This window comes from Hydra vulgaris, chromosome 05 (genome assembly GCF_038396675.1).
Source record: "Hydra vulgaris chromosome 05, alternate assembly HydraT2T_AEP".
Classification (NCBI taxonomy): domain Eukaryota; kingdom Metazoa; phylum Cnidaria; class Hydrozoa; order Anthoathecata; family Hydridae; genus Hydra; species Hydra vulgaris.
Genome location: NC_088924.1, coordinates 18,591,893 through 18,618,620, shown reverse-complemented (window position 1 = coordinate 18,618,620; position 26,728 = coordinate 18,591,893). Strand labels below are relative to the sequence as shown.

Below are 26,728 nucleotides of genomic sequence, written 5' to 3'. Positions count from 1 at the left end.
ACATTGATGAGGTTTGTGAATATTATTGCAGAATATTCATGAAAGTTGAATACCAGTAGAATTATTCTTTGTAAAAGGTAAATTGTCATTATGATAACTATTTCGTTCAAAATAGGTAGGTCGCTTTTTATTTGATGCTCCCATAGAATGAAATGTACTGGCTGTGAACGGTAAAGTAGAAGGTTCAAAAGAGTTCTTACTTTATTCACGTGCTCTCAATTCAGATTTCAGCACATTGAGCAAGTTTCTTATTTCCCAAGTTTCATTTTCATTTAGCTCACGACTAATAATAAGATTAGAGTCATCAGGTATTTTCTCAAATAACACTGGGGTTAACAAAGGACCAAACATTGAAGAACTAATTCCAAGGTTTTCTAAACTGCGAACCTAGATTTCAATTACATCTAAAATTCGTCTTAAAGAGTTGACATTGTTTATGTTAACTACACGCTCTAGAGATAAAAGTTTTTTTATGTGAGAAGATATCAATATTTGGTTATTTGAAAAACGATCTTTCAAAATGTTTTATGCAATTATATATTTATCATTGGAAAGTGATAAGCCTGTAATAGCAGATAATGCTTGACCTCGGCCAAATATTCATAAAAAAGTCATTTTTTGAATATTAGACAAATCATCATTTTTGTTTATAGCAGAGTCAAAGCTTTCAAAAAAGGAATGCCAGTTTTCTGTTTTACTATCAAATGGTTCAAGATTTAATGCAGGGAGTTTAACCACCTTGTTAGTTTGAAACGTAGCAACAGGACTGTAATCGTTAATTATTGAATCAAATTTTTTTAAGAAAGTATTAATTTTTAAAATTTCACGTTTAAAGTTTAGCATAAATTGAGTAGCAGTGTCATCATCGAGTTGTAACTCATTAACATCTTCAATTAAAACAGAAATCTCATCATCGAGTGTTTTAATTTTGTCAAACTTTTCTGATGCAGTGTCTCGTAAGGTAATAAGTTCATTTAAAAGTTCTACATTATCAGCTCTTATAAGTTCATTTGATTAATCAAATATTTTCATAATTGAATTTATGTTCATTGCACGAACTCGTCGTTCGGTAGTGAGATTAGACATCATAGAGCAAGTTTAAAATAAAAGTAATTATAATACTTGTCTTTAGCACAATAATCACTTCAATAGAAAAACGCTTATAATATTAACATGTCACAGAAAAAACATAATAACAACGTAGCTGCAAGTATCTGAAAATATTTTTAGCATCCAACTAAATAAACTTTCAGCATAATTATCACTGTAACAATCTTTAAATCAAATTATTCTCCGTGGACTCCATGTTTAACTACTTTTTTATTCTTAAGTAGTTAATTACAGAAACAATATTAAGACAACGTTCGCAAGTAAATGTTTCAAAAATGAAATTACAAAATCGCACGCTTTAAAAACAAAAAGCCGTAGCGATAAACGCGAGCTTTAAACAAGAAGTAATTGCAGTATTTGGTTAACCAAATTGCATTATTTATTAATGCAATTGTTGTTATTAATGTAATTGCATTATTTATTAATGCAAATTGTTGCATTATTTATTAATGCAATTGCATTAATAAATAATGCAATTGCATTAATAAATAATGCAACACATTTCAAGGAGCTTTTCTATGGAACAAAATAGTAATGAAAAATTTTAATTTTTCCCATGAATGGAATTATCTTTCATTCAAAAAAAAAAACTAAAAAAAATTATTTTATCTTTTGAAGACATATTTTTAAATTTTTAAATTCTTCTGAAAATGAATAGGAAGCTTATTACATAAGGTAATTTATAATAGTATATCTGATCCACATTTTATGTGTTTATGAAACCAGTACTTTTTAAAATATTTTTGTATTCATATTTAAAAATATGAAGAATTTCTTAATACCAATTTCATTTATATATTCTTACAAAATTTATGTTCTCGCTAATTATTACTACGACATTGTTTTGTTATTTTATTTCATATTTCATGTTAATTTAATGTACTTAATATTCACGAGCGGTTCTTAATGACAAGACCTGAAGATCTTCTGCGAGTCTCCATGTTCTTTTTTTTGTTTTTTTTTTAATACCTGTATATTTTGTTATATTTTTTTAATTGTATAACGATTTTTATCTTAACTATCTCATTGTATAAATTTATTAAATATTTAAGAAAAGAACAAAGTTTTTTTTTGGAAAGCTTCATTATAGGGGCTTAGAAATGAGCTATGAAAGCATAAGCTTCTTCTGCATTTTTAATTTTTAAAATAGTTTCCATTTTGTTGTTGATAACAGATTGATAAAAGTCATGAAGAATGGATCATTTCTTATTCTCTTTTTAATTTTATTTTTTCTCGATATTTTATTGATGTTTTTATAGTTTTATGTCATTTCCATAATTTCCGGTGTTTATAATATAATGTCACTGCGGTGGCAAATATTCCAGTTCTTAATTTATGTTTTTGAAATTGTTAATTATTATTTCATCAATTAATGTAGCACTATTTTTTGTTACGCGAGTTGGTTTGTTAATTGTTGGAATAAAACCAATTTGAAATATAATATTGAAACTTTCACTCTAACTAACTTCGTTCTTTTTAAACTCACTTTTTTGTGTGTGTGTGTGTGTGTTAATTCACCTCCTCAGACCAATAATAAATAAAATGTAAGATGTAATTTAGAACATGAAAGATGTAATTGAGAAACGTAAAATGTAATTTAGAACATGAAAGTAGTAAATAAGAAATCGTAAGATGTAATTAAGAAGATAAAAGTTGTAATTGAGTAAAGTAAAAAGAATACAAAGTTCTTTGTATTTTGAATTTTGTAGTCTTAATATGTTTTGTAATTTAAGGATGAAAATAATGATATAATACCAATAAAATATAAAATGTCATGAAAAAGGCATTTGAGGTTTAGGCGGTAACTGGAAAAATCCTATTGGGTGTCAATTAAAACTTCCTTTTATCTTTGTTTGTGAAAAATTTAACTGAGATTTCAGATGAATAATATATAAAACACAAACAATTTAGCTACATAAAAATTTAGATTTAAACAACCTCATTAAAAATCATTGCAATATTCAGTTAAGCACCATCTTGGACGTCTTCCATATTTAAAATCGTTGCGTAATGCGTGGTCGTATGTTGTACAGCGAGTCTACAATCACCTCCCATTATTGTATTTTTTGCCGCAGTAACAATTCTTTCTAAATACCGTAACTTTGCGCAAAAATTTGAAATTTTTTGCTTTGCGTTTCTAAAAATTGGCTTAAAACTTCTCTAATATTTATAAAAACTTGCCAAAAATTTTCTTTAAGAAGGATTTAACAATTTAAGAAGGATTTTTTATGGGTGTTTAAATTATGTCTTAAGTTAACCGGGGTTTTGGATAACTTTGCACAGCCTTATAAAATTTGAAAAAAACTTTACCGTTTATATGAATTTTGCTATTTAAACTCTTTTTATTATACTGTTTAAAGGAGATTTTAACGAGAGTTTAATGTCGAATAAAAATATCAAATCAAATTTACTATTGTTTTGTTTAATAAAAAGTTTAACATGATAAAAGAAACTGCCACATTAAAAACTAAAAACACAAAATTTCTTTTAATGTAGGCAATTATATACCTTTAAAACAAAAAATAAAAGCTAAATAAACAAACTTCAACAGAAATGAAAGTCTAATAGAGGTACTTTGTAAAGTTCTCTAGTTTAGGTTAATTTTTGAGGCTTCTTAATGTGAAACAAATATTGTCCCATTCATAAAAATTTTCTTGTGTGTCAGACAAGCATTTAATATTTTTTCCATTGGCTTCACATAAGCAGTGTTTTCCTTGGCATTTGTAATTTGTCCAGGAAAAAGTTCACATGTCTCAAATTTTCTGAGTTTGATTTCTCATTCTTATTATTTTTGTTTACAAGTTTATTTTCAATGCTACTCATTGATTTTGAGCTAGAACTGTGATCATGGCACTCTTTCGGATCTTCTTCAGATTGAACTTTTGACTTTATGCTCTTCGTGTTTTTATTCAGTTTTTTTTTCTTTGCAAGCTTTGAGCCAATATCAAAGCTGTTACTAAACTTTTCTAAATCTTCTGTGCCAACACTTTTTCCTGCAGGAATAGAAAGCTTTTTTTTCGTTGTTTAGTTTCTGAAGACTGCAAGGATTTATATTTTTCTTGCAAAAAATCTTAAAGCTGTCTTCTAAAAATTCTTTATCGTACGATTCTCTCTCTAAATTGTGTGAGAAGTTGATTGACATTTACTGGATGAATACCACACTTTCTAAAGCCTGATTTTAAGTTGTTAGCCTGATTTGGTTATATAGCAATCCATAGCTTGTTTAAAAGTTCTGGAAAATGTTGTTTTTCAAGAGATATTTTTGTGCAGCCAGCAATAGAATCTTTATACTCTGTAATAATTCTACACCAAACTGTTTTTAAAGGTTTAAAGAAAGCCACATCTAGAGGTTGAGTTATATGCGTGCTATTAGGTGGCAGGAAAACAAATAGCATTTCATTTTTTTCTCAGGCATTAATTGCTTTTGGAGAGATATGAGAGGATAAGTTATCGCCTAACTAGTGTTAAAGTATCTGACTCCTTTAGGACCTCCTTCACACCAAGTTGACCACAGATTTACAGCTTTATAAACTAAAAATGGTGGTAGAACCAGGGCTGTGGAGTCGGTAAACCGCTGTTCCGACTCTGACTACGGCTCCTTAACTTTATCATAGACCGACTCCGACTACGACTCCCGACTCCGACTCCTCCAAAAGTCACCAATTTGTAAAAACAAATTTACCGCGTTAAAATGTTAAGATTGCCTATTTCATCACTATGATATAAATAATCCGACCACTTAGTGCTTTAAACAGTATTTATTAGAAAACAATTTCTGAACAAATAAATTTTCTGAACTTTTGTAAATAGATATACAATAAACTCTTATGCAGTCACTAATAAAATTATGAATTTGCCCTCAGAAATAGTATTGCCTCCATCAGATTTTCCTTCATGGATGTCCTCAAATCTGATCTTATTATTTTTAGTGCAGAGAACAACCTCTCCACATTAACTTGAGTTGGTGGCAAGGCAGTAACTACTCGGGCAACTTCTCTGACCATTTCAGGATACATACCAATTGCTTGCAGTACTGTTACTTTTGATGAACGGTCAAATTGTTCCACTACTTTTAATGCACATGAAAAACTGTGCTGAAATTTACTGGCAGTGTTCTCTGATAGGGATGACTCTTTTTCCATGCGGGAACGCTTTGTACGGTCTTTATAGTCCAAATATTTCTCAAAATCAAATTCTTCATCAGTAGATGATATTGAAGATGTGGCAGTATGACCCAATTCTTCTTGTTCCTGACAGTTCTGTAACTTGTTTATTCTTACAGCTATTTCAAACAGAGCTTCTTTTCCTGTAGTCAGCTGTTGATCATCAAGAAGTATCCGATGCATTGGGTCTACATAAACAGCTGCCAAAAGAATCTTATTTTCTAATAGTACTTTTTCTCTCTGTTTCATTGAAGCGGCAATGCCACTTGCAAATAACGCTCCTTTTTGAGACAGGCAAAACATCAAGTTTTTCCACTCCTTAAGGAAAATACCTGTTAGGTCCTCTTCTTGCAGTTTTTTAGTCACTGCAAATGGATGTTATAGCAATTCTTTAAGCTCTTTCACCTGTTTCCATTGGCTTTCATGTAGCATCAATTGAGGATTAGCCATGTCTACGAGAAAGGGTTTCAGTTCAACCAAGCGTTGAATCATTAAGTAGGTACTTCCCCATCGTGTGACTTGATCAATAATTGCCCCTTTTCCAGCGCGTCTCTTCAAAATTGAGTCAACTTTAGGAGTTCTGGCAGCAGTAGCCAATTTTTCAACTTTTCAATTAGTGCAGCAGCATGTCCTTCTTGCAGACCATCCCGTATAGCCAGCTGTAGCGTATGCACAGCACAGCGCATGTGATGAATGCGAAAACGTATTGACATAGTTTCAAAAAGCTCATCTAAACTTTCATGTTGCTGTTCATCTGAAGCAACTTCAGTTTGCTCCTCTGTCTCTATACTGTGTTCCTTCATTTCAAATATATCTGTTTCTCTGAACCCAGTATGTTCTTCTAGCTGCCTGTCACTTTCAGTAGTCTTGTTCATCAATTTAATGGTACTTATCATGTCTGAAGCATTGTCAGTTACAACTGAAAAAACTTAATCTTTTCTAAGTTCATATTCTTGATGATTCTTTTCCACTAAGAGCTGGAGAAATTCGCTGGTGTGATGAGCTTTGGTGTTTTTTACTGCCAATGTCTTGGTAACTATTTCATTATTTTCACAAACAAATCGGGCATTGATCGCAAAATAGTTCACTCTGTGACGTGTACAGCCGTCCATTTTAAGAAACACAAAGCGTCCTTTGAGAGATTCTTTAAGTTCTTCTTTTTGTTTAATAGCTTCTTCAATCACTAATTTTCTAATACTCTCTCCAGAGAAACGCTAAGCTTGCGGGCCATTTCTCCATTAAGACCCATAAAAGCTGGTTTTGAAAATAATGATATAGGCAAACCATCCTTTACCACAAGCTCTATGATCTTTTTTTTAAATGTATCTACTGTCATTGTCACAGTAACTTTGTCGCTAACAAAATATCTTGCAACTGATATTTGCAAGGTTCTCTGCTCCCTTGCTTGGCTGGAAGTGCTGGTCACTGGTTCATTACTTTGGATGCTGTCTTTCTCCTTAGATGCTGTCTTAGATACTTTGAATAGTTCAGAATGAAAGCGCTGTAAATATCTCTTTAGATTGGAAGCTCTTGTAGGAGCACTTTTATCTTTGCCTGCATATGCACTGATCTTGACTCCACAGCATTTATCTTCATCTGGATCATTTGTCATACACTGACAGACAAAATTTTTTCCATCTTGAGTAACAGTAAAATGTTCAAATACAGCAGACTTAACAGAAGGCTTTTTTGACATTTTTTTATTGTGTGCTCACAATTTAAATGACGACTGTTTTTCCTAAAAATAATTGCACACAATTATTAAAATGTATATACATGCAAATATATATATTTCACAGCTGTCCACTATGTATAAATTTATATGTTAGAATTATATTTGTCCGAGAAAGAAAAATGTGAAAAGTGTAGGTGCTATGTTTAGACACCAGGGGTTGTTTATCGAACTAGTGTAAAGCAGTAGGTCGGGGCAGTAGGGCGGGACTAGTTGAGAAATTTTTACTAATTCTAACAGATCTCCTTAACGGTGCATCGGGTTTACATTATTTTTTCACTATTACAAAGATAATTCTATCTGCTAAAAATGGCTTAAGAAAGAAAAACGTTTTTAGATTTGTTTAAAAAATTATTTGAAAAGTTTACCCAGCTGCTCAACCTACCCAGTGGGGTAAGTTGCAATAATCAAATAATGCATTTCTGTGACTACTATAAACTCTTTTTTAAACTAAAATGAACATACATATACATTTATACATACCTACTTACATACAGTTGAGTCGTATTTTATGTACGTAAACTGAAAATGTAAAAAGCGCAACTACTACAACTACTGCGCGTTAAAAGTAATTAAAAAGTTCTTTTGTTTTTGGAATATTTTTTAACAAAAGAGTGTGCGCAATGGTCGGAGTTGGTATAATTTTTCCGACTCCAACTCCAAATCCAACCAAAATGAGCTCCGATTCCGACTCCACGACTCCGACTCCACAGCCCTGGGTAGAACTTCACCTGCAGCATTACCTGATATCATAATAGAAATACTTGTCTTAGAAGTGTTTCTTATATTTGCTGGGTATTTATTACCTCTTTTTACCAAGCATTTTTTTGAACCTGGATCATCACTCAAATTTGTTTCATCGTAATTATAGGGGAAAGGGGGGTAATTAATACCGCTGTGCAATTCGTACCAGCGTCATTGTTTTTTTTCTGATTCGTTGAAATTGGTGGAAACACGATAAAATCAAGCCAGCAGATGAAATATGTATACTGACCAAAAAATGGTGGAATCGAACGTTAAAGAAAGGAGGTAAGTCTGTTTCCCTTTTTTTACATTATTTGATATAATAATTACACTGTCCTACTAGTCGTATCTTGCAGGCGTGGATATACGTAACTTATTTATATTTTTTTATGGTGGTAGCCCATCCGTTCTTCTTCATTAATAAATAAGTTTTTTTCCGATCACTTTGCCCGTTAAAACACTGAAGTAGAAAACTATGTTTAGTCATAGTCGGGTAAATCGTACCTGTGATGGTGGGGTAAATCGTACCTGTGGTACTAGTTACCCCAACCTCTAAAGATAACAAAAGGCAGCGTTGCTACTGCTTCATGTGTGATGAGGACATTGAGGAGGATATGATCCAGTGTTTAATTTGTGGAGCATGGGTACATTTTGCATGCTCATCATCTGAGTCTCAAAATGGGTCACATGATAGTTATATATGTAAATTATGTCAATAAATATATTTTACAAGTGTAGAATGAACCAGTTATTGTTTTATTTATTACTTTTTATTAGTGCTGAGCTTTTCTTTCTTCATACCCTCTTATACTTATTACCCTCACTAGTGGTACTATTTGAACCTTCTTGTGGGTAATTAGTACCACCTTGTTTATTTTTAGTTTTTATTAGTGTGCTCTTTATTTTAATATTTACATCTTGAAATCATGATTGTTTGTTTTAGTTTCATCAATGCTTGTTTCTATCTAAAAATAAACTTTTTCCTACATTTGGTTTTATTTTTATTAATTTTTTTCCTTAGGGGGTACTATTTAGCCCCCTTTCCCCTATATGTTACTTGGAGGTACATTTTGTACAGTTTTTGATAATTGCTGAATATAATCCTTTAAAATTTCTTCATTAACCATTGCTCGAGATTTTTTTAAGTTTGGCACAAATTTACTTGTAAGTTGTGGATGTCTTTGTAAAAATGAGTTAACTAAATCAGGCCCAGGAAAGATTTTAAACTCTTTTACTTTTTTTTCTGAACTAATTAGATAATTATTCATAATATGACGTAAATCTTCTTTACCGATTGGAAATCCAAAATTGAATAGTACACTTCACAAAAGCAGCCTCCTCGAATTCGGAAAAGAAGTATAGTTTACCAGGTTTTAAGTTGTGTTTTCCTTTATGATTTGTAACAAATCGTTCTTCTACTGATGCCATATTTAGCAGCAGCTTGCATTTGTGTCAGCTTTTTACATTTTACCTCTTCAAGACATTTGAATAGGTCATTATTTGTGTGGTCTCTATATTTTCTGGCTTTGTAACAACTTGACATCTGGAAAAAACATGAGTGTTATTTAGGAATAAGCAAAAAATGTTAATAAAAACAATAAAAATATATGTAATAACTATGCTTATATATAAAATTTACTTCAAGTTTTAAAAAGTATTGTTTTTAGATGATTAAAGACAGTTGTGGTTATTTTGCACATTGTGCAAAGTTATCCCAATTTAGTCCGAAATAGTAGTTTATTTACAAAATTTAGTAATTTTTCTTTACATATACTGACAATCGCATTAAAACATAAAATAATTTAAATTAATGTTATGATGAGCATGTTATGCTGTTTACTTACCTTAGGGTCTAATTCTGATCTGCTTAACAGATAAAAGTTGAAAGAAATTATTTGCGTGACTTTTTTCTATGTTTAAGTAAAACTACTTTCGTAGAAAGAAATCTCGTTAAAATGACTTTTTTACACTATTTTTGTATTAAAACTAGAATAAACAGCTGACTTCAAAAGTTGCATTGCAGTTTTAGTTAAAATTTTTAACTGCTAGAGAATAAAATATCTTTGACTTTAGTTGTGCAATGTTACCCACGGTTGTGCAAAGTTACCCAAAGTTATTGCATTCGTTGTTCCATAATCCCAGCACCGAATACAGGTGAAATGCAAATAACATTTTTAACGTTTATTTTTATTTTGGACCAGATAGCTTCCACTGGGTTTAACATTGAGCTGTAGGGCCCTAATCGTAACAACTGAGCCGGTGAATTTTCAAACACCCTTTCCAAACGAGCGCGACATGGAGCATTGTCAGTTACTACGACCAAATCTTCTAAATAAAGCCAACATCCATTCGTTACAAGAATCTACTTTAAATAATTCTCTGCGAGTTTCCATCATGACGACATTTGTTGTTGATATAGCTGCAATCAGATGTATGTTTGCACCTTTTGCAGAAGGTGTTTCATTATTGTTCCTTTCTCCTGTTTGGCATATCCTTGCATTTTTCTACAAAAAAGATTAAAACTTGTTTCATCCAACCAAACTATCTGATGACCATTTGTGATGTGTTCGTTAATGTTCCTAACATATTCAGCACTTTTTAGTTTGTTTTCATTACTATTCATTGTATTAGGCTCCTTGTGCACTTTTTTAAATGAAAATAGTCTGCCTTTGAGGTAATTGGCAATTGTGGTTGTGCTGACGCTAATATCAAATTGTCTGATTATCCTTGTTTTAATGGCCACCAATATCAACTGACAGTCACTTTCAATCCATGTTAGTGTCTCTTCGATTTCATCGATGATTCGATGATCATCGGTTAATTTTTTTGGTTTAAAACCACCTCTTCTAATAAAATTTAAATTTCCGATGCGGACCCAATTGTATGCTGTCTTATATTTGGCACCTAAAGTTTGCGCCAGAGTCACCCAATTGTCGTTTCGCTCAGCGCATTCAATTACTCTTCTTCTATTATTCGATGAAGATTTTCTTTCAACTTGTTCAGTTGTATTTATTTCATGTCTACAAATTGGACAAGGTGGTTCCGGTTATTCCAGAAGTGGTTGCAAACAAATATGGTGAAATAAATGCTTGCACGGATTCAATTTAATAACAGACTTTCTATTCATAATGTATTGACAAATAACACAACGATCTTTCAATTCCATTACAGTATTACTGGTGCATACAAATGCTAAATTTGATATTATTAACTTATTAAAATGCATGTCCAAGAAGATCTTTTATAATGACCTTTTAGCTTACATTGATTTCGCAATTACAAATAATGTATTCTCATTTACATATTACGATTTCTTAATTACAACTTTTGTTTTTCTAATTACATATTGCGATTTCTTATTTTCATGTTGGGTTTCTCAATTACATATTGCGACTTCTAAATTACATGTCGTATTTCTCAATTACATCTTACTTTTCTTAATTACAAACTTCAAGTTCTTAATTACATCTTGAAAAGATGTAATTATTTTGTCGCTGAAAAACTTTAAATAAAAGATAAGTAAAACCTTTACTATAATAAAACATTAATGAAATCATCAACAATGAAACAATCAACAATCATAAAAGCACAATTTACATGTGTTTTTATGATGCTGTTTCTAAATAAATTATTATAACAGATGCTGAAACCAGGTGTTGAATGAACAAATATGTAAAATTACATTGTTTTCATTTTTGAAATTGAACCAAACATCAAAAAGTCTGTCACAAAGAAATCCAGAAATATAGATAAAAATTAACGCTGAAAGATTTTGTCGTAATCAAATATTGGATAAATAATGTGTTGTAGAGCTTAATAGCTTGACATTTCTCTGGTATTGTTTAGAAAAAAAGTTTTTAATCATAAATTATCTTTTTTATATCTTTAAGTAGGACTTATCAGAATTGAAACTAATTGATATCGTTTCAAAGAGTACTATTTCTTAACATTTTTACGGCGATTTTACAACTTTTAATGCTGCTAATTTTGAAAACAAAAATTTAGAGGTTTGTTTTGTTTTTTAAAGCTACAATGATAATTTTATCTCTCACAATGTAAATTGAGATTTACGGCACAAAATATACTAATGTCAATGTTATCTCATCTTTAGAGTAACATGGAGAGTTATAACAAAATCAATTCTCTATCATTAATATTACATAACTAATTTTTTCTTCAGTTTATGGCAGCAATGTCATTGGTAAATACGTACAAATATTTCATTACTAAATAATTTTGTCACATCAATAGAAAATTTTTTTTTTTTTCTAAAGACGTGATGTTACACCACTTTACCACGTGAGTGAGTTTCCGCGCTAATGTTTTTAGCTTTAAGATACTCATACCTAACGTTGCTTAAAATTTTCGTGTATGCGCAAGAAGCTTTAATGGCAGGTGCGTTGGCGAACTAACGCAACAGTATGCGATTTAATGGCAACTTATATGCTCACATATAAATCGAGAAATATGTGTCAAATTTTCAAGAAAAAATAGCTAATACGCGACTAATATATGGTTATAAAGTTAAAGCTTACACAAAAACACACACACATATTAACGTTATAAAATTACAATTTAAAAACTAATTTACTTTTGTTAAATGTTAAGTAAATATATGCTACTTACACATTGGTCATAAAAAATACAATTTAGTTTGTAAACTATAACTTTATAACTGTATAAAAAAGGTATTAAAATGATTATAGAAACATTTTTTTATCATCCCAATTCTTCCCAATATATTCTTATGTAAGTTAATATTTTTATTTTGCATTTTAATATTTTGGTAAAAGCTCTTGAATTAAATCTTGATTACTTTTAATTAAAATAACTCTTTTCACCTGCCGATTACACAGACGTGTGCGTGTGTGAGTGTAGGGGGTGGGGAAAGGGTGGTTTGGAAAGAGCGGTCTTTATAAAAAAGTATAAATTTCAAAAAAAAAAAACTGGGAGAAATGTCACGCCAAGACTTTTAAACCAATTATTTTCTACTGTTCACAATAAAACTTATTGAAATGAAGAGACTATATAAAGAATAAATATAGAAACGATCGGTGTGCAGCAGACTTAACACGACCCGTTTTTTGGGTACGGACAGCTAGTTTTTTTTTTTACTTCTTACTTTCAAAATAGTGTGGGAAATCATTGTTTTTAAATAAAAAAATTTTTGTTTTATTGCGATGGCAAGTAAAATGTTTAAATCTACAACACAAGATAAAAAACCGCCTTTAAGTAAATAACGAAGAGTTAAATTTTGTTAATAAAAATAAAAAAACTCTTTCGATTAAAATTTAAAATGGTAGGAATAAGTGGAATACTATAGAACAATATATAAATAAAAAGGTTACTAAAGAGGACTATAGAACAAAATATAAATATAAAGTTTACTAAAAAACTGCTATGGGATGTTGAAACAGCCTCACAACATTCTAATATTGTAAAATCAAAAAATACTTAGGGGAAAGTCGGGTAGCCCCGGATAGCGGGTAACTCCGGACACTTGATATACAGCTTAAACTAAAGAAACTATGTGATTTTAAATACTATAAAAACATTAGTTGAGTGAAAATAAGGCATATGCAAAATATCTGTCATAACATGCCAAAGCGATTTGCTTGGAGTGCAAGATATTAATATACCTAATTTTTATGTAAATAACTTTTTATTGATTAAAGATTTATTTTTATTTACAATAGTTATTAAAATAAAATTCGCCTAATACTTTGATTCACTAGTTTTAAAAATAGTATTTGTGAATATTGAGGTATAATCGGGTGGTATCGGACACATATTTGGAGGGTGTCTCCGGACAACATAATCCATTTACATATTAAAAATGAGCAACTTTGTTTTATATAAATATTAATACCATTTATAATTATATATTATATGTTGCACCAGTAAAAAAAAGGTAAAATGGATAAACTATGTGTTCGGGGCTACACTCCAATTTTAAAACATGCCTTTTTCTAACACTTTTCCTTTTACGTTTTGTATATCATTAACGTATACAATAATTATTTTTTTGTCTCCAAATCGATAGATAAATGTTTAAACTATTAAAAAAGTCTTTTAACACTTTTTTTTCTGTTAGTAAATGTGTACAACCTATTTTCTTCTTAAGTGTCCGGGGCTACCTGACTTTCCCCTACGCAAATTTAAAAAAGTCATTGTTAATCCTACATTAACTTTAAATCATTTTTTTAAGCAAACAAGTCTGTCAGTGGCCAAATAAATTAAAATAGCTGCAGTACTGACTTTTTATTTAACTAAATAAAACCTTCACGGATATTTAATTTGAATTACATAAAAGTAACACAACTTCGAAGGATTTTTATGATTAATCTAAGTTAAGAAGTTTAAAAAGAATATCTTATATCCACAGACCCCAATGCAATGCCCATTCATCACCATCAGAGTCCTCATTCGATGACGTTAGCAGTTCGTCTTCATCAAAACTGCTTTCTGGATCGTACGCGCAACAATCGCAAAGCCCATCTAACTTTTTATTAAAATAATAATTTGAAATGCGCAATACAGCGTACTTGAAATGTTTCACTCGATGTGATGGGTGAATGAACTCTTTAATTTCTGTCCAAACATCACAATTTCGTTTAGCTACAGCCGAGTATCTATAAACACTGTCGTCGTTCCACGCGGAAACACCCATAGTTAAAATTTCGTTGTCCATTGCTAAGGCTACATTAATTGGACCAGGTACACCCACACTTACTAATGTCCATTTATTACTTTTTTCCTCAAAAAACTCAAAATTTGGCAAGTCAAAAAATCCGTTACTACCTCCAAATACATATAGTTTATCGTTGTAAAACACGGACGAGCATGATATTCTTTTTTGGCACATGTTAGGAAGTAGCTCCCAAGAGTGCTTACGTATACAGTATTTCTCAACAGTTTCCGAAGCGTCTATACCGTCAACATTTTGATTCCCTCCTATTACGTACATATATTTATAAGAAGAGGTTGCGCACGAATTAACTCGACCGTGTAGAGTGTCAGCGACAGTAGACCAAACATTCTTAGCCACGTCATAGCATTCGACTTTTTTTGAAAGATTTTCGACAAAATTTTGAAGGTTCCTACCACCTATAACATAAAGATTATCTTGGAAAAATGTTGCGCAGTGTTGGTCACGAGCATTTACCATTGGCATAAGTTTATTCCATTTTATTTCTGTAACATCATAAGAGTAAACATCGCGAGAAAAAACAGTTGTTAAGCCGTTTGAACCACCTGTCACGTAAAGAACATTGTTGTTAACATTTAAATAGCCTGGCAACCGGTATTCTGGAAATCGCTCAAGCCTACAAAATTTATGATTAAGAATATTATAACAGAACGTTTCACCTCTTTTATTGACACAAAATATGACGGTTTCTACTCTCTGCGAAGCTCGACAAGTTAACGAACAACGACGAAAGTGTCGAGCTTGATGTCGCTGTTCGAAAGACAATATTGAAGCGTAGCCGGCATCTGGATACATCACGTCTAATTCTAGTTGTTTAAAAAGTAATCATTATTACACATTAATGAATTTAGGTTCAAACAAAAGTTGAATTTATAAGTATTATATAAAAAAGTGAAGATTTTAATACTCACCTTCCATAAACTTCATGAGCTTAATTCGACCGTTTTCTGATAAAAAAGGAAATCGAATCGTTTTGAACAATATCCGTATTTGGGACTCCTCAAGTTCGTGAATTCGCTCTCTCAGCCATTTTTCAACAATAAGGGCAACGCTATCCTCTGATTGACACACAATATCGTCAGAAAGGAGTAGAGACTTAAACTCTTGGAGACTGGTTTTTAATATTTCTCTTTCTTTAATTATAAGTTCAAAATTTTTTTTTGTGAATTCCTTACACTTTGAAATAAGCTGCTTGTTTGAATACGCCTCTGCAATACCTTTTATGCGGAGACAATTAGTTGCATTCATTTGTCTATTTAAATGACGAAAACATTCTGATATAACGTCATTTAGTAAAAATAAACTGGCCGCATGAAGTAAATCAACTATCGAATGCATATCCATTTTTAAAGTTCCCTCATAAAAATAATCTAGCAGTTCTTCGAACACCTCACTTGTTACAGTATTTATGCATATTTCACTTTTAGTTCCTTCAATCAACGAGCTTGCAAACATCACCTTAAAGTACTCGGAACATGACGCAAGAACGTTTTTATGAACAAAAAATTTCTTTCCGTCCACATTTAATGTTACGTCACACAAGGTGCCATCTTTACGAAATTGAGCCATAGAAGACATGACGTTTTTCGAGTAAGAAGGCTCACGTAAACAAACTCGATCCCCACCAGCAACTTCTACAAACATTATTTTTACAAACTAAATAAAAAAACTTTAACATAATTTATGTTATATATATATATATATATATATATATATATATATATATATATATATATATATATATATTTATATATGTATATATATATATATAAATTATTAATATATAAATTTATTATTGCTCTGTTCTTTTAGAACATTGAGCACTCTGTTTGTAGAATACACTAACATTATTTATATATATATACATATATACATATATAAATATATATATATATATATATATATATATATATATATATATATATATATATATATATATATATATATATATACATACATATATATATATATATATATATATATATATATATATATATATATATATATATATATATATATATATATGATCTGAACAATAATTTCATAAAATCAAAGACAAATTAAAAAAACAAAGAAGTAAAAATTAGAGAGTTTTAAAATTAGAAATTTACTAAATATAATTATATAAAATTTGGAAAGCATTTATTTAAAATAAACAATTTCCTACAAAAAAAAACTATAAACGATAAGAGACTGGTGATGCAATTGGATGCAGAAGCTTTTTGTTGATACATCGAAAAAATAATATTTGAGTTAACTTTTATTAATAAAAATAATTTTTTACAATTATGCGTTGTTTATACATTAACTATGTAATACGATAACTAATAAAAAAGGTATTCATATAATTTACGTCTATTCGATTTTCAGAAAATCCTAACAAAATTAAAGGTTTTCTATGACAAAGATTCTTTGATCAGTTTATTTGTACGTTGAGAAATACTGATCGCATGACACAGCGCGATAATTTATAGAAATAAGCAATAATTTTAAATTTTTAGATTGAAAAACCTATGAAATTCTTTTCATAACCTATTATTCATTTTAATTATCAAATTAACAAATATTCGAACTAAAAAAAATTTTGAGAAACTTTTGTAAAGTTTTTTCCTTTTAATTCAAAGAGTTCGTGCTTAACAAATAAAACAGCGAGTTACAAAGTGAAAGTGAACAGTGAGTTACAAATTAAACAGTAAACAATAAGTTCATTTTAAATAATATACAAAATTGTAAAAAGTACATTATATATATATATATATATATATATATATATATATATATATATATATATATATATATATATATATATATATATATATATATTACATTTAATGTCAATATATTAAGCTGCTCGTTGCACTCCTTTTGCAAGTGTAAACTTGTTTTGAAGAAGGGAGGAGTCTGGGCCTGTAATAACGGTAAAATAATATTAGATAATAGAAACAACTAAATAAATATTTTACGTCAGTTTTCTTAATACCTTTAGCAATCATTCCTAAACCAACCGGTTGAATAAGTGATCCTTTAGCCAACGATTTAACTTCTCCGTTATCTACACGATGTAACGGTCCAACTACTAAACTTATATTTCCTCCTTTAGTTTGAATACGATTTCCACTTAATAAAAGAAAAAGTCTGATTAATATAATCAGCTCATATAATATTATTTTCTAATTGATTGTAACAGTGTAATTTATTATTGAATTTTACATAACTTAAAGTGCAATCCTGTGCCCTTCCAAATATAAAAAGTAATGCAAAAAAAAAAAGATGCTATGTTTGTTAAAAAAAAAAAATTACCTAAGTAAAGTAGGATCAGATCCAACGGTAGTGATTTTCTTTTGCAAATAGTATGTTGCATCATCCTTTGACGTTGCAGCACTTGTTGAAAAACTTAGATTAGACATTAAAAATTTAAATGATTAAAAGTTAATCATTCTATTATCCTGTAAGTAAATGAATTTTATTTTTTATACTTTTCAACTTTAAAATACTTAAAAAATTAGATATATTGCTTAGAAATACTTTAAAAATTATGGCAGTCGTTGACTGTTTTGAATTTTTTTTGCATTTCATTCAGTGAATAATTGAAAATTAAAAATATATATTATAGTGACTCGCTGCATCACTGATTTTTTTTTAAAACTTCCTTATTTTGTTTACACTTAAAGTTACCTAAAAAAAAATTGCAGAATTTTGCAAAGGATTACAAACACATCTAAACGCACAAAATCTAACTTTACTCGTATTTCCAAAAAACAAATATTTTGAATTGCTAAAACGTTTGCAATTTTAAAGTTTATCAACCTTACGTCATACACGTGATAAAACCACGATGTAATCGCAAATAATTTAACATATATAATATACACAATTTATAATCGTAAATTAATAGTCAATAAAGTAATTAATTTAAATTATGAAAACTCAACACAGAAAATTTTTTAAAACTGGTTAAATTTATGGTTAAATTTTTTATGGCCATAATTTTTTATAACAAGTCATAATTATTTTTTTAATTTTTACATCGTTGCTAAAAGATTCGCGAATTCCTTTAATGAAATAACAGTTTTTTTTTTATTAGCGTGTTTTAATTAGTTTTATCGAGCAATCAAATAACTCGCTAATTAATTGTAATTAGTTATATTATTACCGGAATAACTAGACTGATTTTATTAGTTAAATTGTAATAGTTTTTAAAAATAGACTGATTATATAAGAATAATTTTGTTAATCAAATTTTATTAGGCTTTATAAGAAACTTTTAAACATGTATTAAGATGCATTGTCGACATATTGTCCGTACGCTGTTTTATTTATTTATATAGACGAGTTGATATTCTATAAATTATAGACAGACTAAGAAAATAAATTTAAGGAACTTGAGACTAAATAAATTGAAATATAAAATGGTAGGCGCCGAGAGACTACTCTAATGGGTCAAATATCTTGATTTTTCGAAGCAAAAAATTAGAAGCTAGAAAGAATTAGGGCAACTCTCTTTTTAACGTAGAAACGATTTTATATGTTTACCCTCAATCTTTTCTTTAGGTTTTATAACAAAAATTTAATTTTTTTTAAACAAAAACAAAAAAAAAATCTAAAAACTAAATTGCAGTTAAGGAAACAATTTTACTAAGAGTTTGTGTATATGCGGTGTGTATTGAAGAATAAGCAATAATCGTAAAGCACTGAAAATCTTGGTTGATCAACCGATTTATTATATTTTATTTCATTGATTTCAGTCATTAATTTAGACAAACTTATTTCTTCTACATAATTTTTTATGAAGTTTTGAAAATTTTCTTATAGAAATATTTTCCAAATATATATATTTTATTAAACAAGAAAAAATTTTTTAATAATTTAAACCATTTTTATTTAGGAATATGTTTTGACTACCATCTTTCGACTGCCATCTTCAGTTGAAACTAAATATTAAAAACTTTTTTAAGTACCTATAAAGGTGATAAAAAACCGATGCAAAATGTATAGAAAAATCTACGACTAGTGGTAATCGAAACATTTATTAAAATATTTGTTTATTAAAATATATTTATTAATAAAATGGTTTTGATAATTGAAAAGTTTGTCTTATTAAAATATTTTCATAAACTGTGCTTGAAAGAAATATTTTAATTTTGGAACTTTGCAAATAAAAATTAAAATGCGAAAAACAAAAGCATACATATGTATATTTTCTATACAACTTTTTACTGTATTAAGAAACTGTTTACAAGTTATTTCCATGTTAAGTTTTAAATGCGTAAATGTAATGTGAATTGCTGAACAACAAATTAAAATAATAGATAAAATTTTGAATCTTTTTAAGGAAAAAGGAGAATATTAAATTATATTAAAGTTTTGTTATTACAGAACTATTTAAAAATCATTAAATATCATATTAAAAGTCATACTTTTAAATGTCATTAAATATCATATTAAAAGTCATACTTTTAAAAATCATTAAATATCATATTAAAAGTCATACTTTTAAAAATCATTAAATATCATATTAAAAGTCATACTTTTAAATGTCATTAAATACAATGTAACACACTTTGATTATTTTTATATTCACAGTAGTCCTTGACAAACTCAAGATAAAAATGTCAACAGAAACAGATCCTTTTGCAGAGTTTGAAGTTCTTTAAGAACTATATGTAAATTTCTTGAAATTTTAACCGCTTATCTTTGGTTTAAAATCTTGAAACCTTGAATGACAGATTTTTTATGTGGTAGTGGTCACACTTAATAAGAATAATCCATTTTTCTTTTAGTCAAGGAAAAGATTTTAGCCATTAATTCAAAGAAAGCATTTTTACCTGGTGAAGAATAAAAAGTAAAAGTTAATTCAAAATTTCTAAAAGCTTTTTAAAAATCATTTTATTATTTATTAAATATTTCAGTTCCCTTTTTAATAGTTATTATTTTTTTCACAGCTGCCAGAATGCTTTTTGGATTATTTCATGTCAAATGGACCAAAATCCAATATGGACTACCTCAGATAATGATGAAACTAATTGGGTTGGTTTATATCAATAAGAGAAGCAAATCCTGAAAATTTAAACATAAAACTTTTGTAGTTTTATTATAACATTTGAAATATCTGGTTTTCCAAATAAAAACTTCAGTTGCAAAAAAATACTTTGTCAATACTTTGAAGCTCAATATTTTTAAAAGAAAATTTCAGAATTTTTTTTTTTGTTCTAGTCTTAAAGTCACCTTTAGTATTTTGCATATTTATATTTTATGCTGTCGAGCATTAAAAAAAAAAAAAATAATAATAAAAAAAGGACTATTTTACTATTCTTTTTTTCTGACTATCATTACATAATAAAAGTTTTGATCATCATTACTTAATAAAAGTTTTTTTACTTTTAGAATACCATTCTGAAAAAATAAGCCACGAACCAGGTACATTTTATTTATAAAACCTTGAGCTTTCAAAATATATATATATGGCCGCATGTAACTTAAATTAGTTTTTGCTACGCAAACTTTTTGCAGTGCCATTAATAATTTGTATAATAAATTTATTTATTACAAATAAAAAATACATGAAAAGAAACAAAAAGACCATAAGCATGTAATAAAGCATAGTATAGATTTACATTTGTATAGATTTACAGACTCAGCCTTATTTTATTAAATATTTATATTAATATTAATATTAAAAGCAAATTATATCAAAATTATATTATATTAAAATTATATTAAAGGCAAATGATTCAGTAAATCAGTAAAATAATTCTTAAATAATACAAAGTTAACAATAATAAAGTTATTACTATTTCTCATTACATTTCTTTATTTCTTTTTTTTACTTTTTATATAACTTATATTTATATATAAAAGAAAATCAATTAAAAATAATAACCTGTTATTAAAGTAATTTACATTACCAGAACACACCAACTTATTTAACAAATTAGAATTAGTGGCAGATGAAACTGTAGAATATGAAGAACCTTTATAAAAGAAAAAAAATATTTATAAGTTAATATATATTTTATCTATTTATATATACACTATATAGAATGTATATATATATATATATATATATATATATATATATATATATATATATATATATATATATATATATATATATATATATATATATATATATATATATATATACATATATATATGTAAATTATGTTAGTGTATTTTACAAATAGAGTGCTCAATGTTCTTAAAGAACAGAGCAATAATAAGTTAGTAAAAAACACTTATCTAACTTTTTTCTTCAACTTTAAGTTTCACCATTGCTGGATCATCAGGGAGAGAATCTTCCTGATGATTCAGCAATGGTGAAACTTAAAGTTGAAGAGAAAAGTTAGATAAGTGTTTTTTACTAATTTATAAATATATATATATATATATATATATATATGTGTGTATATATATATATGTGTGTATATATATATATATGTGTGTATATATATATGTGTGTGTATATATATATATATATATATATATATATATATATATATATATATATATATATATATATATATATATATATATATATATATATATATATATATATATATATATATATATATATATATATATATATATATATATATATATTGATTTAGCTTTTTTTTTCTTTTTGAATTATGTAATGCTGCAGTTGCGGTGACTAGGATAAAAAACAGTTTAATAAATCTAAGGAAATCTGTGTTACAATTAATGTGCAAATTTATGCGGTATTATCGTGGTTGACGTGGTGGGAATTGGAGTGCAAATTTACATTTGAAGTCTTAGTTTAGGACTAATATTTTTAAGCTGCAAAATTACTTATAGAAATATTAGGAAATAGAAATATTTTAGAAAATAAATTTTAATTCCAATCCTAGAAATATTTTAATCTAATAATCTTAAAAAACATTTGTTTACAAAAATTTAAGATTACTGCTACTACACAAAAAAAAATGTAAAAAAAAAATTTGTGATGGCTAATGTGAGTTATTACTAACAGATCTATGCACTTTCAGACAGGTTTTACCTGTTTCAGACAAGTTTCCTATTACACAAATCAAGAGTGAAGAACTTTAGGTTATTCATTACTATTACTATCTTATCCATATGAATTAAAATGCAGATATTGTTTTCGTAAATCAGCAAATTAACAACACTATAAAATCAATTTAGGCTACAGTAAAACAAAGTTTACCATTTGTAACTGGTAAATCCATTAATAGGAAAATTAAATATCTTTTTGTAATAAGTACTACTTCTTGTATTAAGGATAATACACTCATATTAAGGATATAAATCACAAGCACAGCAAAACAAGTGCCAAAAGAACTCTTGGTCCTTACTAGATTAAGCCTTGCAATATTTCTTTGTGTTCATGTTTATGATGTGTTTTCTCAGTGTGAAGAAAAGTATTTTAATATTTTGAGGGCAATAACATATTGTATGTTGTTGCCCTCAAAATATTAAAACAAAATTTAAAGACTTTTATCTTCCTAAACACAGGAAAAAGTCCACAGGTGATTAACTTTGATTGAAAGAATGGCTGTCAAAAGAAAAAAAAGAATTGAAAATGAACAATAACAAATATTTCTTAGGGTAGTTGATAACAGTAGTCGACCTCATTAATGTGAACTCATCTGAAGAAACAATCAGTTCATTTAAAGGTAAATTTTTTATAATTGCATCAAACATTTGTTTTAAAACAAATAAAAAACATTTTTTAAACACTTTTTTAGATGGCGAAGGTAAATAGCAACCAATAAATAATCCTTAATATAAAACTTAGATTCATGCAATTCAATAATTTCTTAATGATTAAAAGACAAAACATTAAATAACCCTGGGTTCAAAAGATATGTAACAACTTCTAACAATAAAGAAAAAAGAAGATCTGTAACATCATTTGCTGAATAACTATGATTACTGTGTTTTCATAGTCAGAAACATGTGAAACACCTGTCAGCTAAAATTTCAATCTTCTTGCAAACATTTTTTAAAAAGAGGTATGGGTACAATATTTTAAAAAGAGGTTGCTATGGAGTTTTCACTATTATCAGAGATAGTAGTGAAAACTTGTTGTCAGATAGTAGTTATTCTGGTGAAGTATTTACCATGATTTCCAATATTTTAATTGTTCATATCTATCAGATTTCACTTTAAGCCAAAAATAAAATATACTAAAAAAAAAGATGTGAGTTAAAATGTGTCTAAATATCGAATAGATAAGAAATAAGGCGTCAAAGTTCATTTTGAATAGATAAGAAATGAGGTGTCAAAGTTTTCTATAAATGCGTCTAAATATTGAATATTGTCTATATAAATTAGTCTAAATATTGAATATATATTATTGTAGATATTATATGTAATACAATTATAATATGTAGATATTATAATATGTCAAAACTGATTTTTTATGAAATGCTGTACAAGAAGGTAAAGAGAATTTATTTAAATTACAGCTAGTTAGTAATATGTTCAAATTCTATGGAGAAGGCAAAACTTTTCAAAACTCAGTAAAGCTTTGGCAAAAGATAAAATGTAATTATGTGGAACTTGGGAATCTTTTTAGAAAAACTGTTTTCCGTAAAAGTCTGTCTATAAACTGAACTTTTTTAACTTAGTCTTTCCACAAGGTTCTTATAATAAATTAAAATGATTAAAAGAATTTAAACTTCTTTTAAAAGACATTAAAACTAACACATGTTCCAGTTTTAAAGTATAAAGAATCTCACAACCCTGGAGCTGAACTTTAAAAAAGAAGATTATGGAAAAAAAACTTTAATGGAGAGTTGAAAAATATAAAAAAATTAACTTTAATGGAGCATTTTCCATTAAAAGAAGAAAAAAAACTGTTTTAATATCCATAAACTTTTACTCAAATAATATATTGTGACAATATTTGTCTAGTGAATTGGTTTACTTTTCAAAAAAGTAATCCACTTCTAAAATGATATACATGTCATATAAAAAAATTAATGATTTTAATTGAAAAATGAAAGTCTAGTTGGTTTGTTTGTGTGCGTGTTAAGATGTGATAATTTTTTTTTTAAATAAGCAAAGAAAGTTAAAGACAAAAAAGATAAAAGCAAGGAACAAAACTATCAACAACTACCTTTATTATTCAAAGAACCAAATGTCTGAACTCTAAAATAAAAAAACTAATATAGAAATAATAATAGAAACATAACTTTAATGGAAATTTAAATGCAGTATTTTGATCAAACACTTTTTAGTTGGTTCTTTTATGTTTCACATATCAAAAACTATATATTAAAGAGATTATATAAAATTATAATATAATAGAAAAATTATAAATTTTATTTCTATATTTGAAACTTTTTTTTGTTGAAACTATTGTGAAGATTTCAGAAAAAAAAAAAAATTAAAAAAATAATAGTAATACGTTTTCCCCACAGTTAATGACATATTATTATTCTTATTTTCCATTTCATTAAGATTCTCACTGGCTTGTCTTTCTACTTCTTTATTTCTTATTTCTTCTGCTTCACCATCTTTTTGAAGTTTTTCTTCTGCTTTTTTTCTTATTTCTTCTTTTTCTTTTTGCTGTTTATCCTCCTCTCTCTTTTTAACTTCTTCTTTTTCTTTTTGTCTTTTTTCAGCTTCAAGTTTTGCTTTTTTCTCTTCTTCTTCAAATCTACTCACAGAAGAACTTGTCTTTTGTTCACCTTTTTTTGCTACATGAAAAATACAATACATGAATTACCTTTTACTTGATTTATTCTTTTATGTTAATTTCTTTGGTTATATATAGTCTTATAAACATAAAAACTGTGGCTATAACACATGTGGTTTAACTTACAAACTAAATTACTTTTCTTGGAATTAGAATTTAAATTTTCCAACTTTCTGGGAAGTGGAAATGGATTGAATTCAATCTACTTCTAATTGTGGAAAGTGGAAAGTATTTAAAATTTAATCATATTCTTTAAATTTTTAAATGACATTGAATGTGTAATATTATTATTAATTAGATTTGACCTAACTTCCCTACACTTTCTAATCACATCCCATTGGAAAGTCAAAAAAAAGTTGAATAATTTTTTTTTTCAGTTTCTTAATATAATAAGATTTCTTTTTTACAAATAGTTGATTTTATATAGGGCTTCTTTTTGCACTCTTAAAAAATAATTAAGTAAATCTTAAGTTTTTTTGATGAAAGGCTATTTCTTTGAATAAAGTTTGCTTCACTAAAAGCAGATTCTACGGCGACAGATGATGCTGGTATAATAAAATATTTTCAAATTGCACTAGCAATAAAATATGGAAATCTGATGATTTTTTTTCAAACTTGACTAAAACTTTAAGGACTTAGGAAAGTTTCCTTTCTATAAAAGTTTATTTCTCCTAGTAAATTTTCATCTTGTGAAATCACTACCATTTTGGTATGCAAAATAATCACGAAAGATCAAGGATAATTTAATAAAGTTTTTTTAAACGCATTAAAAAAAATTATTATATTCTATTACTCATATAAACTATGGAAAGTGAGATCGCAGTTCCTTTGGCGCCTAAAATATATTTATTTTAAATTCGATTTAGAAAAAGAAAATAGTAAAAAAAATGCTTTTATTTTCAAAATACCAGTTTTTATTTATTTTATAACTTTTTTTTTGCTTTGGCATTAAAATGAGAACTCTTAAAAATTAAACAAATAAATTCTTTGTAAGAATATATAACTAAAAAAAATTATTAAGTCATCAACGATAATAAATATATTTATTTTTTGAAACTAAGAATAAACTAGTTAGCTTAACCACCCTATTCAAAAAATCCTATAGGATCCTATAAGAATATGGAACAAAAAAATTTTTAGATCTCAACCCCATGAAATCAAAACTCATAAGTTAGAAAGTGTTTATAGTTATCAAAGTTTTTGTCTTTTTTTTTTGTTTGTTTCAAAATCATATTTCAAAAGGACTTTTATGATTTTTTGGCTAGGAAATATATTTTGTAAATAGATTGAATTCAATCTATTTCCACTTCCCTGAAAGTTGGAAACTCATTAAAATTGAACTTTTTTTATAGCAAATAAACTGTATAAATGAAACAATTTATTTATCATCATAAAAAAATGGATTATTTAAAAAATTCCCATTTTCTTGAAAGGAAAACAAAATCGAACACTCCTACTATCTAATGAGAAAATTAACTTAGAAATCTTCTTTTTGTAAAAACTCAAAATCATAAACAGTAAATGGTACATGCTTATAGACAATATATTATACTTTATTTTTAAATTTTTTTCCTGTAGCATTCAAT

The 26,728-nt window shown here is 27.7% G+C and overlaps 2 protein-coding genes across 3 annotated transcripts in view; both read right to left on the bottom strand.

The window, feature by feature from the left end:
* Positions 1 to 13,995: 13,995 nt before the first annotated feature.
* On the bottom strand, positions 13,996 to 16,130 carry LOC136071897 (kelch-like protein diablo). Its single transcript, XM_065797587.1, has 2 exons — positions 15,370 to 16,130; positions 13,996 to 15,264 (listed from the first exon to the last, which is right to left on the bottom strand). Exons 1-2 carry the CDS (start codon positions 16,100 to 16,102, stop codon positions 14,123 to 14,125), a joined length of 1,875 nt encoding a protein of 624 aa, XP_065653659.1. The 5' UTR covers positions 16,103 to 16,130; the 3' UTR covers positions 13,996 to 14,122.
* Positions 16,131 to 17,151: 1,021 nt separating this feature from the next.
* Positions 17,152 to 26,728, bottom strand: part of LOC136080655 (nuclear transcription factor Y subunit beta-like) — a 55,214-nt gene continuing 45,637 nt past the window's right edge. The window contains exons 7-12 of one of the 2 annotated variants that reach the window (XM_065797585.1): positions 24,852 to 25,143; positions 24,561 to 24,592; positions 21,339 to 21,429; positions 17,759 to 17,851; positions 17,439 to 17,575; positions 17,152 to 17,365 (exon numbers count right to left, since the gene is read on the bottom strand). In XM_065797585.1, coding sequence (XP_065653657.1) covers positions 17,301 to 17,365; positions 17,439 to 17,575; positions 17,759 to 17,851; positions 21,339 to 21,429; positions 24,561 to 24,592; positions 24,852 to 25,143 — 710 coding nt within the window. In that variant the 3' untranslated portion in view covers positions 17,152 to 17,300. The remainder of the gene's footprint in view (positions 17,366 to 17,438; positions 17,576 to 17,758; positions 17,852 to 21,338; positions 21,430 to 24,560; positions 24,593 to 24,851; positions 25,144 to 26,728) is intronic. The other variant, XM_065797586.1, reaches the window with a different exon arrangement.